Source organism: Poromitra crassiceps (assembly GCF_964638095.1).
Source record: "Poromitra crassiceps genome assembly, chromosome: 2".
Classification (NCBI taxonomy): domain Eukaryota; kingdom Metazoa; phylum Chordata; class Actinopteri; order Beryciformes; family Melamphaidae; genus Poromitra; species Poromitra crassiceps.
The window spans coordinates 2957112-2972344 of record NC_139624.1 but is presented as its reverse complement, the minus strand read 5'-3'; the positions used below and the strand labels follow the sequence as shown (position 1 = coordinate 2972344).

Sequence of the window (15233 nt, the reverse complement as noted above, 5' to 3'; positions counted from 1 at the left end):
TGCAGATACCTTGCCCTTTCCACAGGGGTAGGAGACAGTGTCACATCCCGACAATGCATGCATCCCCAGGAGACACTGACATTTGTCACCCAACGCCCTAACTGTGGCATTGATGTCCAGGATTGTGCCATCCCACTTCTCCATCTGCACTGCTGATTGAATGTCGGCCTTCAACGTCCAGTACACTAACAGGACAAATACATCAGTGTCATCACTTAGGATACGTATGATAGGTGCCCCTGCTGTAGCTGCTTGCAGCATGTAGCTAACGAGGGTGATGTCAGCTTCCTCATGCTTGACGAGGCAGTCCTTCTGGTTCACAAGCAGGATCTTATCAGCAGTGAGGTCATATGTGCACAGAAGATGTGATAGTTGTGCCTTGTTTGATGTGCTCTTCATCACTGCCTCTCAATCTGGAAGCGGTGTGTTGATTGTCAGCTTGTACTCAGCTGCACCAACTCCTGCTCATCTTCTCCTCTCATGATCTTTGGAACTGGGCTCATCATTGTAACGGTCAAAGATGACAAGGGTCTCATCAACTCCAGCTGCAGTATAGGCATTGGCGAGGCGTGCTTTGATGCTAGATGCAATGTTGCTGATCGTACCTGCCACAGGACAGACAATGTGGTAGAGCAGCTGACTTGCATCAACTAGGACAACATTGGGAAGTGGAGCATTTTTATCAGGTACTCCCACTTTCCTGACAAGGACAGACTTGTCACCCTTTCTCAGACAACCAAATTCATCGATGAGTGATGGTGGAACAGGGCTGAGCTCATGATCAAAAACATCTTTCATTTCTATGCCGCGCTGCTGGCCCACGACTAAGAGTCGAGCAAAGAGGGCCTCCATGTCGTAGATGGGCTTGCCTTTAACAGTCATAGCTTTCTTCATCACCTCCATGGTTTTGACTCTCCTCTCAATGGTGCTATGGAAGCCTTCTGGGAGAGACTCTGCTAAATCTTTACTCTGCTGTTCACCAATCTGAAGAGCATTCTGCACATTCACACAGTCTGGAGCCACCTGTCCATTCACAATGTTGTACAGGTTTGCTGATTCTCTTTCAAGGGATGAGAGTGTTTCTGGAACTCCTCCATGATTTTCTCACGGTCCCTTTGATCCAGCGCTCGTCTTCTCTCACCTTCCTCCTTATGTTTGATGCACTGACCTCCAGGGGGGGCTGGTGTGTCCTGACTTATGTACATTTCTTCCACTGTCTGGGAAAGATGGGAACAAATAGGATGGGAATTGATCCACACTGCAACTTGCTCTTCATTGGTTGAGATGCCTTTCAACCCACCTTGTCCTTTCCCTTGTTTAATGTAGGTCTGCTCCCCAAACTGGTCAGCAGGTACAGCAGTTCCACCGTTAGAGTGGCGGCAGACGTGAGCCCCAGCTAACAGGTCCTGCTTGGCCTCATGTGGAAGATTCTGCATAAGCCTGAGTACCAGGTTATGTATCGTGCATAATTATGGTGCCCAGCAGCAAAGAAGTACAGGACCATCTGCTTGAGGCAGTGCTGCTGTAGGAGGAAGTCTCCCTCTCTCTCTGCACGAAGAAAATGAAGTGCGATGAAGGTGGGACGAATCAGACAGTCCACCCAGAGCCTGCCTGTAGGGTGCTCACATGCCTTGTCCAGATATTCTGCGATAGCAGCATCAGTTTGCAGCCCATCATTGGGGAGTCAAGTGGAGAGTAGCAGGTGACCAGTGGGAGAAGGGTGGGGAAGGGAGGACTGCACATCGCTGCTCATGAAATCTTTTTTTACATGTTATGAAACATTTGGGGTCGGGGACAAATAAATAGCACAATGAAAAATAAAAACTAAATAATATCTAATACCATGTCGCTTTTAAATGGACGTGGATCCAGATTACGCGGAAAGGTTCCATGACTTAGTTTTGGAAATAAATGAATTTCTGGACATCCAAACATAGGCATAGACTCTTAAATAACCTTTAAATGGACTAAAATAAAAAATATAGCTATTTCCTGGTTTCGGACTAATTATTACACAATGTATGCAAATTATACTAATAAAGAAAGGTTGCATGATTTAGTTATGGCAAGAGATTGATTTCTGGACATCAAAACATAGACTTAGACTGTAAGAGAATCTTTCTAAGTTGACTGAAAGCAAAAAAACCTAGCCATTTCCAGGTTTTGACCACATTTCTACATAATTTATGCAGATTATGCTAATGAGGAAAGGTTGTATTAGCACACCATGGTAACAGATGGATGTCTGGACATCACAAACATGGACCTAGACTCTTACATCACCTTTATAAGTTAACTACAAGCAGAATTATAGCCATTTCCTGTTTTTGGTGATTAATTAGCTCATTGTGCTAATTACGCGAATTGCCCAAAATGCAACTTTTAGCAACCAAGTTGAATTTCATCCACTAGGCCTATAGTTGACATTACCCATACATGCTGTAAATCTGCCCCCAGGAAGATTATTTTGGGCTTCGATTTGTGGAAAAATTAACTGGCAGAAAGTGTGGTTCGTTGGCGACAATTTTTTTATTAATATTATATCCAGCAAAAAAGACATTACAAAGATTTAGAATAGATATTGAATATTCTTTCTGTGGTCTAGAGGAAGAATCAATTTGTCATTTGTTTTTTCACCGTATGTTAGTGTTGCACGGTTTACCGGTTCCTACCGTCTACTCAGGTGCCAAAACGTCACGGTGCCTACTATACCATCTGCTTCAAACAACGCTACTACCGTGGGTCACTATACTACCGTGGGTCACTATACTACCGTGGGTTACTATACTACCGCGGAATGACGGTGCCTGCCAACCAATCACAATGTGTTGCTCCTGTTCTCAAACTCAGACAGTCAGAATATTATTGACGTTAGCACACCCTCTTGTGGAAGAAGTGGAATACAGCTTCAAGTGGGACGAGCGCTATCAGCTATTCTGTCTGAGGTAGCTTCCGGCATTCTGGAGTGAGGACCCCTGGCTGCTCTAGGACCTGGGAGCATAGGTGACCATACGGGTGCCTGTTCTAAACATTACTATATCAGTATGTTATCACATATGAATATTACATCTCCCTTCTTAAGCCAAATTAAACGTGTGGTCCTTTGTTTTACAAACTAAGTGTGAAATAACACGTATTACGAAAAACTATTCACCTGAGTGAGGGAAAAATACTGTGCAGATTTAAACTGGCGATTATGCAGATATTGGTATAACATTCTTGCTATCACATAGCACATAGCAGGCATTCCAATCTTCAATCTGCAATAAGAACATATTCACATGAACAAAAGTGCATTTACATAGATTTTTCTTTTTTCTCTTTCACATATTCCTCTTTTTTTTTAAAGCATAAGGCAGCGATCCGCCAGCAGTGCACCTTATAACTTTCACAGGTTTAGGACAGCACGTGGCTTGACCTCTCGACCTGACCTTGTGCGGTGTGGAACTGCATTGGTCAGCGGCTCAGCTGTGTGTGTGTCGGGAATGTGTGATGTCTTTTCAGGTGAGCGTTTATCAGGTGGTATTTTCTCAGGTGTGTGTGGGTCAGGTAGCCTGGTAAACCGCCCGTCACGTGAACTCACATTGCATTTGGTTCTCCGTGACGGTCTGGACCTGCACAGGTAGTTAAGATGATTGGTCGAGCCATGCCGGCTCGACGAATCAGCGGCGGCCGTAGGCGGGCTCTGGCTCGTCTGGGCAAGTAGTGGGTACATGGTCTTTGTAGTTCTTTTCACTCGTCAACATGGCTGCTGCCGCGGAAGTGACAGGCAGTGAATGAAATTGAATGTAACGTTCCCAATTCTATGTATTAAATTCTAAAAAACGACCCTCAACATTTGGGAAGGCTAAGCCACACAACTAGTTCGTTATAATCTAACTAAATGCTTCGAAGGTGACTTTACGACCGCGAGGACCCAATCAATGAATACCACGGAGATCGTCCACAGGCACCTTCCGCGATCTGATTGGTTGAAGTTAACACCCACCAGCGGTGATAGACAGATGGGTCATCCAATCACCTGCCAAGTAGCTTGGACAAAGTGCCCGCCTCCGTCAGCGGGTCTGGTGACTTCAAACCCAGATCGACTGGTTTAGTGAAACCTATGTGGAGCTATACCGTCCATCTGGCAGCGTCAGGTTATGGGTCAGGTGCATTGATCAGTTCCTCATGCTCTGCTTCCACAGGGCTGGTTTTGTTGTCTGACCAACAGTGATGCTCCTTGCTGTTCAGGAGATGTCTGCGGTTGCGGCGATACACCTGTCCCTCTTGGGTGCGAAGAATGTAGGAAGGTGCAGTGTCGGCTGGCTCGATGATGACTGCTGGCTTCCAGCGGCCCTGCTCTTGAAGTCTGATGGACTCTCCGCTGTGCAGTGGTGGCAGCAGTCTAGATGATCTATCGAAGTATTTCTTCTGGTGATGTTGTTTTTGTAGCCGTCTTGCATGTCCTTCTTTGTGGCTGACGATCTCAGGTTGCAGCTGCTGGTTGGTGTTTGGGAGAACTGAGCGAAGTCTGCGGCTCATTAGCAGCTGAGATGGTGACTTGAAGTTGTCGACCGGCGTGTTTCGGTATTCAAGTAGACTGATGTACGGGTCTTTTCGGTCCGCTTTAGCTTTGTCCATTAGTGCCTTGGCTGTTTGCACTGTTCTTTCCGCCAGGCCATTACTCTGGGGGTAATGTGGGCTTGATGTTATGTGCCTGAACTCCCAGGACTTGGCGAATGACTCAAACTCCTTTGACGCATACTGAGGGCCATTATCGGACATTAGAGTCTCTGCGATGCCGTGTCTCGCAAATGCTGCTATTAGTTTGCCTATCACGGCTGTCGCTGTGGTGCTGTGAAGTCGGTCCAGCTCGAAGAATCTGCTGTAGTAGTCGACAGTGACCATGTAGCTTTCTCCATTCCAGGTGAACATGTCTGTTGCTACTACCTGCCACGGCCTGTCTGGGATGCGGTGGGGTATCATCGGCTCTTTGGTGTTTGATGGGCGGCGTTCTAGACAGGTGGTGCAGCATCCGACTATGTTCTCAATGCACTTGGACATCCCCGGCCAGAACATGATGTCCCGTGCTCTCTCTTTACTCTTCTCCATGCCCATGTGGCCTGCATGGATTTTCTCTAGCATATTTTCTCTGAGACTGCTAGGAATAATTATTTTCTCCCCTTTAAAGAGGATGCCATTCATTTCAGACAGTTCATCTCTGTGGTTCCAAAACTCACTCACCCTCTGAGGGCAGTGTTTCCTTTGTTCAGGCCAGCCATCCTGTATGACTTTGCTCAGCTTCACGAGCTGTTCATCTTTCTCTGTTTCAGCTTAAATCTCTTTCAGTCGTGCGTCACTCACCGGCACGTTGCTGTACACGGTGTGTATTTGCATATCCATCCCCTCACTGAGGCTGGTGTCCTGAGATGCAAGTGATTTTCTTGAGAGCGTGTCAGCGACAGGTATGTCTTTACCTGGGCGGTGAGTGATCTTGAAGCTATATTTTTGTAGCTGGAGAATCATTCTCTGTAGCCTCGGTGGGGCTGCAGCTAGCGGCTTTTTCATGATCGACTCCAAGGGTTTGTGGTCGGATTCCACGTGGACATGTCGGCCGTATGCATATTGATGAAAGCGTTTGAATCCAAACAAGATTGCATACATCTCCTTCTCGATCTGCGCGTAGTTGACCTCACTGTCTGTGAAAGACTTGGACGCATAACTTATGGGCCTTCCTCCCTGTAGCAGTACAGCGCCTAGTCCATACTTTGAGGCGTCCACCTGCAGGCTGAGTTCTTTGTCCGGGTCAAAATATGCGAGAACCGGTCCCGGTTCGCTGGTGATGAGGTCTTTCATTTTCTGAAATGCTGCGTCGTGTTGTTTGTCCGACAGAAACTCACTGGACTGTTTCAGTAGCAGACGCATTGGTGCGTTGATCTCGGAGAGGCTGGGGGCAAACTTGGCTAGGTAATTGACCATGCCTAACACGGTCTCTAGCTCTGCACGGTTCTTTGGTGGTTCCATCATCTTGATGGCAGAGATCTTAGCCGGGTCTGGCTTCATACCTTCAGCTGAGAGGCGATGACCAAAGTAGCTGACCTCGGTAGCTGCTATGGTGCTTTTCTCTGGGTTGAGCCGGACTCCTTTCTCTCGTGAACGCTGAAGCATGGCACGCAGATTTCTGTCATGCTCCTCTCTGGTTGCACCATAGATGAGGATGTCAAGCGCAGGAACCGGTAACGTCCAAATGGCGTATTGAACGTTGTTAGCTTTGAGGACTCTTCAGCGAGTTTGATAGCCCAATATCCTGATCGCGCATCTAATACGCTAAAGTAGCGTGCACCTGCCAGCTGGGCTGTAATGTCCTCTAAAGTTGGCATAGGATAATGGGGACGTTGGATTGCTTCATTTAAGTCTCTGGGGTCAAGACAGATCCTGAGTTTGCCGGTGCGCGGCTTTTCAACGACAACTGAAGCATTGACCCATTCAGTTGGTTCTGTTACCTTAGCAATTATCTCTGTGTCCTCCATAATCTTTAGCTCTTTCTTTAGACGGCTGCGAAGGGCTAGTGGTATCCTTCTCGGTGGGCACACCACTGGTGTTGCGTCTGGGTCAAGACGAATGTTGCATTCTCCTGGGAATAAGCCTATAGCTTCAAATACATCAGCAAACTGTTCCATGATATTCTCTTTGTCAACTAATGAGTTAACAGATAGCACTAGCTTGATTAGATCTAAATCTAGACATGCCTTCAAGCCTAGCACTGGAGGCGCTTGTGTCTCTACTATGTAGAAGTCCAACATCATGCTGCGCTCTTTATACTTGCACTCTAAAGCGCATGTGCCTTTAACAGTTAGCTGTTGGCCTCCATAGCCTGTCAGTCTGTAGGTGGTGGGCATTAGCTCACACTTATCCTTCAGACGCTTGTATTCACCCAGAGGAATTACATTCACTTAAGCACCAGTGTCTAATTTAAATTTTAACTCAGTGCTCTGTTTTGGCATTTCAATGTCTGCAAAGGCTTGCTCAGTCTCTGAAACGTGGCCTCTCTGTGTAACTGTATCAATAAACAACTCTTCTGACTCTCTGTCTGCCGTTTGCTTATCAGTCACCACATGCACTGTTTTTGTCTTACAGACTTTGGCGAAGTGGTTTGATTTCCCACATTTAGAGCACTGTTTACCTCTTGCTGGGCAATACTCCTTTTCTCCGTGTGCTCTATTTCCACAGTAGCCACAGCTCTTGGCGTATTTTCCATCCGTGTCGCTTGTTTTGAAGCTTCGCTGCGCTTTGGGCGCGTTCCCGTTGCGGCACTCTTTGATGTGTACCGGCGTACAGCGTGCACGGTCTGTTCGTTTGATGCACCGCCACTGAGGATCCGCATCCAGCTTCGGATATCTCATGTGCTCTGGCTACATTTATAGCTCTATTCAATGTCAACTCCGATCCAACATTGAGGAGTTTTTCTCTCACTTTGACTGAGTGTATTCCAAACACAATGCGGTCCCTGACCATTTCATCTTCATTTGCATATGCACAGTCCTTTACAAGAAGTTTTAGCTCGGTGATAAACTGTTCCAGCGTCTCACTTTTCCCCTGTATTTTCTCGTGAAACTTATATCTTGCGAAAATCGTGTTTTTTCTTGGCATGACATATGCTTCGAAGCGGTCATAGTAACTTTTCAGTACCTTCGCTTCATCTGCGGTGAGAGTCCATGTATTGAAAATGTCTCTCCCTTTTTCTCCAATCCACAAGAGCAAGTAACTGCATTGTTCTTCCTCCCCTTTGCTTTTCAGCGGGCCGGAGAACATCAATCCCGCATGCTGCCTGAATTTCTTCCATTCTCCCAGCAGATCAGGGGATTCCCAGTTGATTTTCGGCGAGGGTATTCCGACGTCCATCTCGTCCGCTATTCTGACACCATGTCTTGTTTACACGCTTGTGTAAGGATCACAGCACGACGACTTTTCATACAGTTACTTTATTAAATCAACTCAGTGATACAGCTTCAAGTGGGGCGAGCGCTATCAGCTATTCTGTCTGAGGTAGCTTCCGGCATTCTGGAGTGAGGACCCCTGGCTGCTCTAGGACCTGGGAGCATAGGTGACCATACGGGTGCCTGTTCTAAACATCACTATATCAGTATGTTATCACATATGAATATTACAGGCAACATGGCGGAAGCTGGGCCTGCTTCGCCTAGTAGTAGCTCCGCAGTGCCATCAACGATAAACTTACTTAAGAAGCCTCATGCTAAAAGTTTAATATGGGATTACTTTGGCTTTTTACCTGATGAAGAAGGAAAAGCCGTAGATGATGGACAGCCAATATGCAGGCGGTGTAATCAGTGTATACAAGCAAAGGGAGGCAACACATTGAACCTGCTGAAACATCTCCAATGTTGTCACCCAGACCTCGCACTGGCATTAAAATGAGCTAATAAGGTTAGTATGGTTTGTCATAATAGGCCTACTTCGTAATGTGCTATTAACGTTAGCTAATGGGGGGCTTGCTTGCCATCATGCTTGCTAGTTGCTACTTGCGTAGCATTAGCAACGTAAAGCTAGTATGTTGTTGTGTGTCAGGTTACGTTAACGTTAATTAATGTGACCTACTTCAGAAGCAGAATGCTCACTATTGTAACGTTGCACGTTAGTGAGCATTCCGCTTCTGAAGTAGGTCACATTAATTAACGTTAATGTTAACATGACCCGGGAGGGATGTCCGCCCGAGATAATCAATCATTCTGTATACATCTAATGTGCGCATAATGTCATGTCTGCCACAATGTGAAAACACACAATGACAGTCAGACACACACAACTTGTTGCCCCATGACTGAGAAAAATATTGTATAGCCCATTTGACTTTTACCATAATAAACTTTGTTTTAATTACTTTTTATCGTTGTGTAAACAATAGCTGGTATTATATCCCCATCTGTATGCTATTGGGAAATGGGCACATGATTAGTACAGTCAGTAAAATACCCATTACAGTAAATTGTATAATTGTAATTCTAATGTATTCCCATCCCTCGAATTTCAGAAACAACCAGCTACCTCAGATAAGCAGCCCTCCTCCGGCTCCAAGACTGTACCAGAAGTGTTTCAGCAGCTAAATTGTGCTAAATAAATATGAGAAAAAGTCAAAGGAAGCCAAAACACTGAACAGAGCTGTGGCAGAATTAATTTGTTTGGACCAAATTCCAGTGTACATGGTGGAGAAATCCGGCTATAGGGAATTGGTGAAAAAATGAATTGGCAGATATGAGCTTCCTGGGAGGAACTTCTTCATGTATACCGAAATACCACAGCTTTATGAGGAAACCAGAGAGGCAGTTAAGGAAAAGTTGGTAACACTTTATAATAACGTTCAGTAGTAAGTCATTTATAAGCTAGTTTTAGTTAGTGATGAACTAATGATGAACTAATCATTTACAAAACATGAATATACATTTGTAGATGATTAATACGCGTTATGTAAACATATCACAAATGTGTTGTAAGTCATATATAAAATTTTAGTAAATCATGAAATGATCATACATCAATATATAGATACAGCTATACAGATACAATCATTAGTAAATTATTAACAAGTGATTAGTCAATATATTATGGTTCACTTGTAAGTCATTCAAAGTTGTTTTTGTTATTCCAACAATGTCTAATTGTTAATAATGAACAAATGATGAGCAAATCATTAGTAAATTATGTATAAGCTAGTCGATACATAATGAATTACTTGTAAGTCATTCAGTTTTTAGATTTCAACTATCTGTTCTGTCTATCAGTATCTATTTCGTAACTACACATTTGTTAATCATGAACAAATGATGAACAAATCATTACTATATGATCTGTATATAATGTGTGTATCATTATTGTAAGGTATAGCCTGTTAAAAGCCTAAAAACAATTATGATCAGTGTTACTATACCATAAGTACCAGCTATGACCTGTTAGTGAAGCTCCTCCCCAGGCAGACAGAAGCAGTCAGCACTTTGAAGCACTGCAGCACAAACTATACAAAGTCTTCCCCAACTGTAATAAATGATGTGTAAATCATTTACAAGTCACTTATAAAGCTTTCTGTATCCCTTGATCTAAACTGTAAACAATTTATCACACATAAATGTGTTACATCATTTGTAGATAACTGTGAGCCGGTAATAATTCTAAATCCTTTCTACCAACATAACTAGCCTGTTATCTCTACTGTACTGTACAGTCAAACTATAGTGACATCATCTAGCAGCGACCTAGTTGGCGAAAAGGTGCAATGTGATGAGTCATGAACAAATGTTTCATGTCCTCATGTCCTCACACAAGTCATCTTTGCTTACTTTTATTGCAGAATGTGAATCTATTTTCCTATTTTATTATATTAGGCTACTATTTTGTTGAAAGTACACAGTTTTACTGTACAGTAGATTGTTTGCACAGCAATTGAATAATTTAAAATCTTATTACTGCACTGTCGCAATAAAAAAAAATCTACTGTATTATGTACTGCTGTATATGCACATCATTTGTATCAGGTGTGGAAGATCTACAGATGATATATAACACAAGGTGTAGTCTCGTTTATTGTATGTGGGTTTCAGCTTGGAGTGCAATGGGGGGGGGGGGGGGGTGCGCACTCAGTCTACCTCTGTGGGATCTCTAACCAATTAACCAAAGTGTTGAATCATTCTGGGTGATTTCTTCAGATGAATCAGCGTCTGGGCATGCTTCCTGTTTTTACCAACTTTTGCTGAGGCTATTGCCTTCAGTTCTCCCTGTGGTTGCTATAGGGTAAGTCTCACTTTTGAAATTATAGTCGAAAGTCAGAGAATGTTTGTTGTGATCATAGTTTCACTTTTATCTCTAGCTACAATACAGTGATGGAACTCTGATTTAGGTTTGAGAGACAAAATCTCATCAAAGGGGCCCTGAGGTGGAGTAAATTAGGGGCCCTTGATATGAAAAAGGTTGAGAATCACTGGCATAGGGGACCTAAATACATCTCTAGCTCTCTCTAAATAATGACATTTAGGCCTAAATTAAGTAGCCTATGAATAAACAAACCTAAACATGTGTCCCTGTGTATTTTTGTGGTAATTTAATAGCAGACACAATTAGATTTTGATTTGATGCAAGTGGTATTTCAAAACCAGAGGAGATGCCTTCCCCTGTTATCTACCCGGTATTTGTGAAACAAAATCATTGAAGTGAAAGTTTTGTCACAAAACTATATTGTTGCATTTTTTATTGGGCATTTTTAAGTGGGTATACTCAAATCCTGGAGCTTTCCTAGTGGGTATACTGCATACCTGCGTATCACGTAGACTACACCACTGACAATTGTTTTGAGGCTTTTAAGAGGCTACCTTAAGTAATTAGTGATACATCAACAAATTACATACAGATCATTTACTAATGATTAGTTCATCATTTGTTCATGATTAACAAATGTGTAAAGTGACGAGATACTGGTAGACAGAACAGATGTTTAGAATATAAAGACTGAATGACTTAGAAGTTATTTATAATGTATATGAACTAATTACTTATAAATCTTTTACTAATGATTTGCTCATCATTTGTTCATGAATAACAAGAGATAATGGTTGGAATATAAAAACTTTTAATGACTTACAAGTGATTCGTAATATATTGACTAATTAGGATGTATGATCATTTCATGATTTACTAAGAGTTTATAGATTACATTTATATACATACATTATACAGATATACATTTTTGATATGTTTACATAACACTTATTAATCTACAAATGTTTTGTAAATGACTAGTTCATCATTACTTCATCATTAATTAATAGCTTATAAATTATTTACTACTAAACATTATTATAAAGTGTTACCGAAAAGTTGTCAGGGCCCAGCAAGTAGTTCTCCTGTACTACAGAACTGTGGACCAGCAGGACCATGGACGCCTATATGGCTGTTACGGTGCAGATGATAACAGAGAGCTGGGAGATGGAAGCGTGGTGCCTGGGGTGTTCGGAGCTGAACAGTGACCATACTGTCATACAGGAGGCCCTGGAAGAGACGATCTGGAAGACTGGGGTTTGGACATGAGCAGAATGGCAGGTATCACCACTGATAATGCATCAAACAACAGCTTACAACTGGATACCATGTTTTGGACACTATCTAGATTTGGCCACCAATAAAGCACTGGCGATTGATTTTATCCAGCCTGTCCAGGCTATGGAAAACAGTTTCTGCTTTCTCAAGGTCATCAAAGATGTCTTGCTGGCTGAAAAGCAGGACCTCTTGGGGTAGGGGCCAGAAGAAGTACCAAAGCACAAGCTGCTTCATGATGAACCAACCCGCTGGAGCTCAGCATATGACATAGTAGAGCGCTTCTTGGAGCAGCAGCAAAATGTGAGTGCTGTCCTAGCCAACAACAGGAAGAAGTGACATCTGATGCCAAAGGATAGTGACATCACCACCCTTGAAATCGTGAAGGAGTTGCTTGGCCCACTGCAAAGGTTCACGGATGCAGTCAGTGAAGAGAAACACCCCACACTCTCTGCAGTTCAGCTGATCATGTGGGAGATATCCACATACCTTACCCGTCGGAGGCCAATAGCAACCTGGCACGTGAAATGAAGGGGAACATTTCAGCACATCTGAAGAAGCGATATAAAGACAGAGATTTACAAATTACCCTCAACTGTGCTACATTCCTCGATCCTAGTTTCAAAAACACCTTTGTGTCCATGGAACCTGAAGTGAAAGAATGCCTTACCAACCAAGTGCAGCAGCACAATGACTCCAGACATCACACTGAGGCAGAGCAACTAGAGGAAAATGTGTTGCCACAGAACAAGCGGTCAAAAACTGACATGCAAGGGCTTCCCTCCAGCATCAAAACAAAGAAGAAGGGACTGGGAGAAAGCAGTGACCTCAGAGCTGAAGAGAGATTGACAGTGACACCAGAACAAAGAATTAAAAAAGAGCTGGAACTGTATGCCAAAATGGATGAGATTGATGGAGAAGGAAACCCACCTGTCTGGTGGAAAATGCATGCAGAAGGTCTACCACTCCTCTCACAATGTGCAAGAAAGTACTTGTGCATTTCAGCATCGAGCTGTGCCTCCGAGCGGGTGTTTAGCACCTCAGGAGTGATCTGCAGCCCAAGGCATGTTAGGTTGACTACAGCCAACGTGGACATGCTAGTTTTTCTAGCAAAAGACCTGCCTCAAATGAAAAATAAACCGTGAAACAGGAAAATGTACTGTAGAGGTGAAGGTGTAGGACAACTGCAACACCTCTGCTTTGCTTAATGACACTTATGTCTTAAGAAAATGACATGTGAATTGAATTGAATTGAATTTTTTATTTGTCTCGAACAGAAATTAAAAAACACATTAATTTACGAAACAACATATTATATGTCCGAGAAGGGACAGAAATAAGCCATGCTTATCTAGTCATGCCCCTCCTTACTACTTCATTAAATAAGGTTTAAATAATAATAGCTGCTTTACAATACAAAACAGATAGCCTACCATAGGCAATCCAACTTAATGCTACGAAATGTGAAATAAAATATACTAAGTAAGTGCAATACTCATTTTTCAAGCTCTCTCTTATACATGTCCATGATTGATAGTTTATAGATTCTTTTGACATTTCCTATATGATTACTCCTTTTGATCATTTCGTCCAAGCCATTCCAAAGCAGCACCCCACAAACAGAGATGCACATGCTTTTTCCAGTTGTGCGAACCTTTGGTTGTTTTAAATTCAGTGATCCTCTTAAATAGTGACCCCCATCTCTACCAGAGAACATGTGTTGAATGTTTTCTGGCATCATCTTGTTAATAACTTTAAACATAATTTGCCCGGTTTTATATTTTACCATATCCATGAACTTCAGAGTGTGAGATTTTAAAAACAGACTGTGTGTTCTAGATAACCAACTTGATGTACTATCCTTATGGCTCGTTTCTGCAATGTGCATATCTTTTGTAGGTTGCTTTTGTAAGTATTACCCCAGATTTCAATACAGTATGACAGATAAGGTTCAATAAGTGTGCAGTATAAGGTATGCAGTGCTTTCTGATTTAAGATGTGTCTTGTTTTTCCCAGTATTCCGATGCTTCTTGCTATCTTTGCGCACAAATACTTTATGTGAGGATTCCAGCATAGTTTGTGATCTATTGTAATACCCAGGAACTTGTTCTCGTATACTCTTTCTAATTCTACATTATTAATTTCCAAACAAAGTTTTGTGTTGATTTTTCGATTTCCAAAAATGATGAATTTTGTCTTAACTTTAGCTACAGTTTTTAAGTAGCTTAATATTATGCTGCTGTTCTGTTTCAAAATGTAGCCAGCCACTGTGGTATCTCATCTATTCTGTTTACAAGTGCTTTGTTTTTGCAATACAAAATGTCAGCAATTAATATGTAGCTACAATTCACATGGTATCTATCTTATCAATAGTCACTGGTGGTAATATTTCAGCTTAGTCTTTATTCTTCATGTTCATAAAGAGTGAAGTGAGCTGTCAAAACTCAAAGGAGTTTCTTTTTTTTTATGTTTAACCTCAGTGTCTTGTGAATCACAATTATTTATTCATGATTTATGTTCATATATTTTTATGTTAATTATCCAAGTTGCTTATACTGGATCTTTAAAAGCTAGAAAACCTGACAATGTTCACCTGTGTTTTGCACTAATGATTAGAGTAGATTGAGATTTCTATGACAACTGTATTTTTTTTCTTGCTTGCAGTGTAGAAGATTCTCCTAAGCAGCATTTTGAATTGTGTGGATTCAGTTCTCAGAAAAACAAGGCAGAATATGTTTTTCTGAAAAATTATCTCAATTCAGAAAAACAGGGCTGTTTTCTGAATTAATGATAATTATCTCATTAATTCAGAAAAACACAGCAGAATTTATTTTATTTAATGAAAACAACTCATTAATTGAGAAAAACAGGGCAGATTTTTTTTTTCTTCATTGAAAATTATCTCGTTAATTCAGAAAAACAGAGCAGAAAATATATTTTTTAATGAAAACTTATGTCATTAATTCAGAAAAACATGGCGATTTTTTATTTCTCAAGTGAATGCAATACCTTCCATACTGGACTACAATATTGGCAATAAAACATACCTGTGGCTCTAAGGGCTAAATTAGGGGTGACATGAAAAAGGTTGAGAATCACTGGCCGATGAAGCTGCAGAAGATTAAGTGATGTTACCTGATAAAGCCTCTCCTCCG

At 42.1% G+C, this 15233-nt stretch overlaps 1 protein-coding gene across 1 annotated transcript in view; it reads right to left on the bottom strand.

Moving 5' to 3' along the window:
* LOC310791693 (plexin-C1-like) overlaps positions 1 to 1436 on the bottom strand; it is a gene marked incomplete at both ends in the record, with an annotated part of 125697 nt that extends 124261 nt beyond the window's left edge. The window contains 3 exons of the mRNA XM_083653348.1: positions 10 to 185; positions 723 to 1052; positions 1301 to 1436. Of these exons, the coding sequence (XP_083509474.1) occupies positions 10 to 185; positions 723 to 1052; positions 1301 to 1436 (642 nt within the window). The remainder of the gene's footprint in view (positions 1 to 9; positions 186 to 722; positions 1053 to 1300) is intronic.
* Positions 1437 to 15233: the final 13797 nt, after the last annotated feature.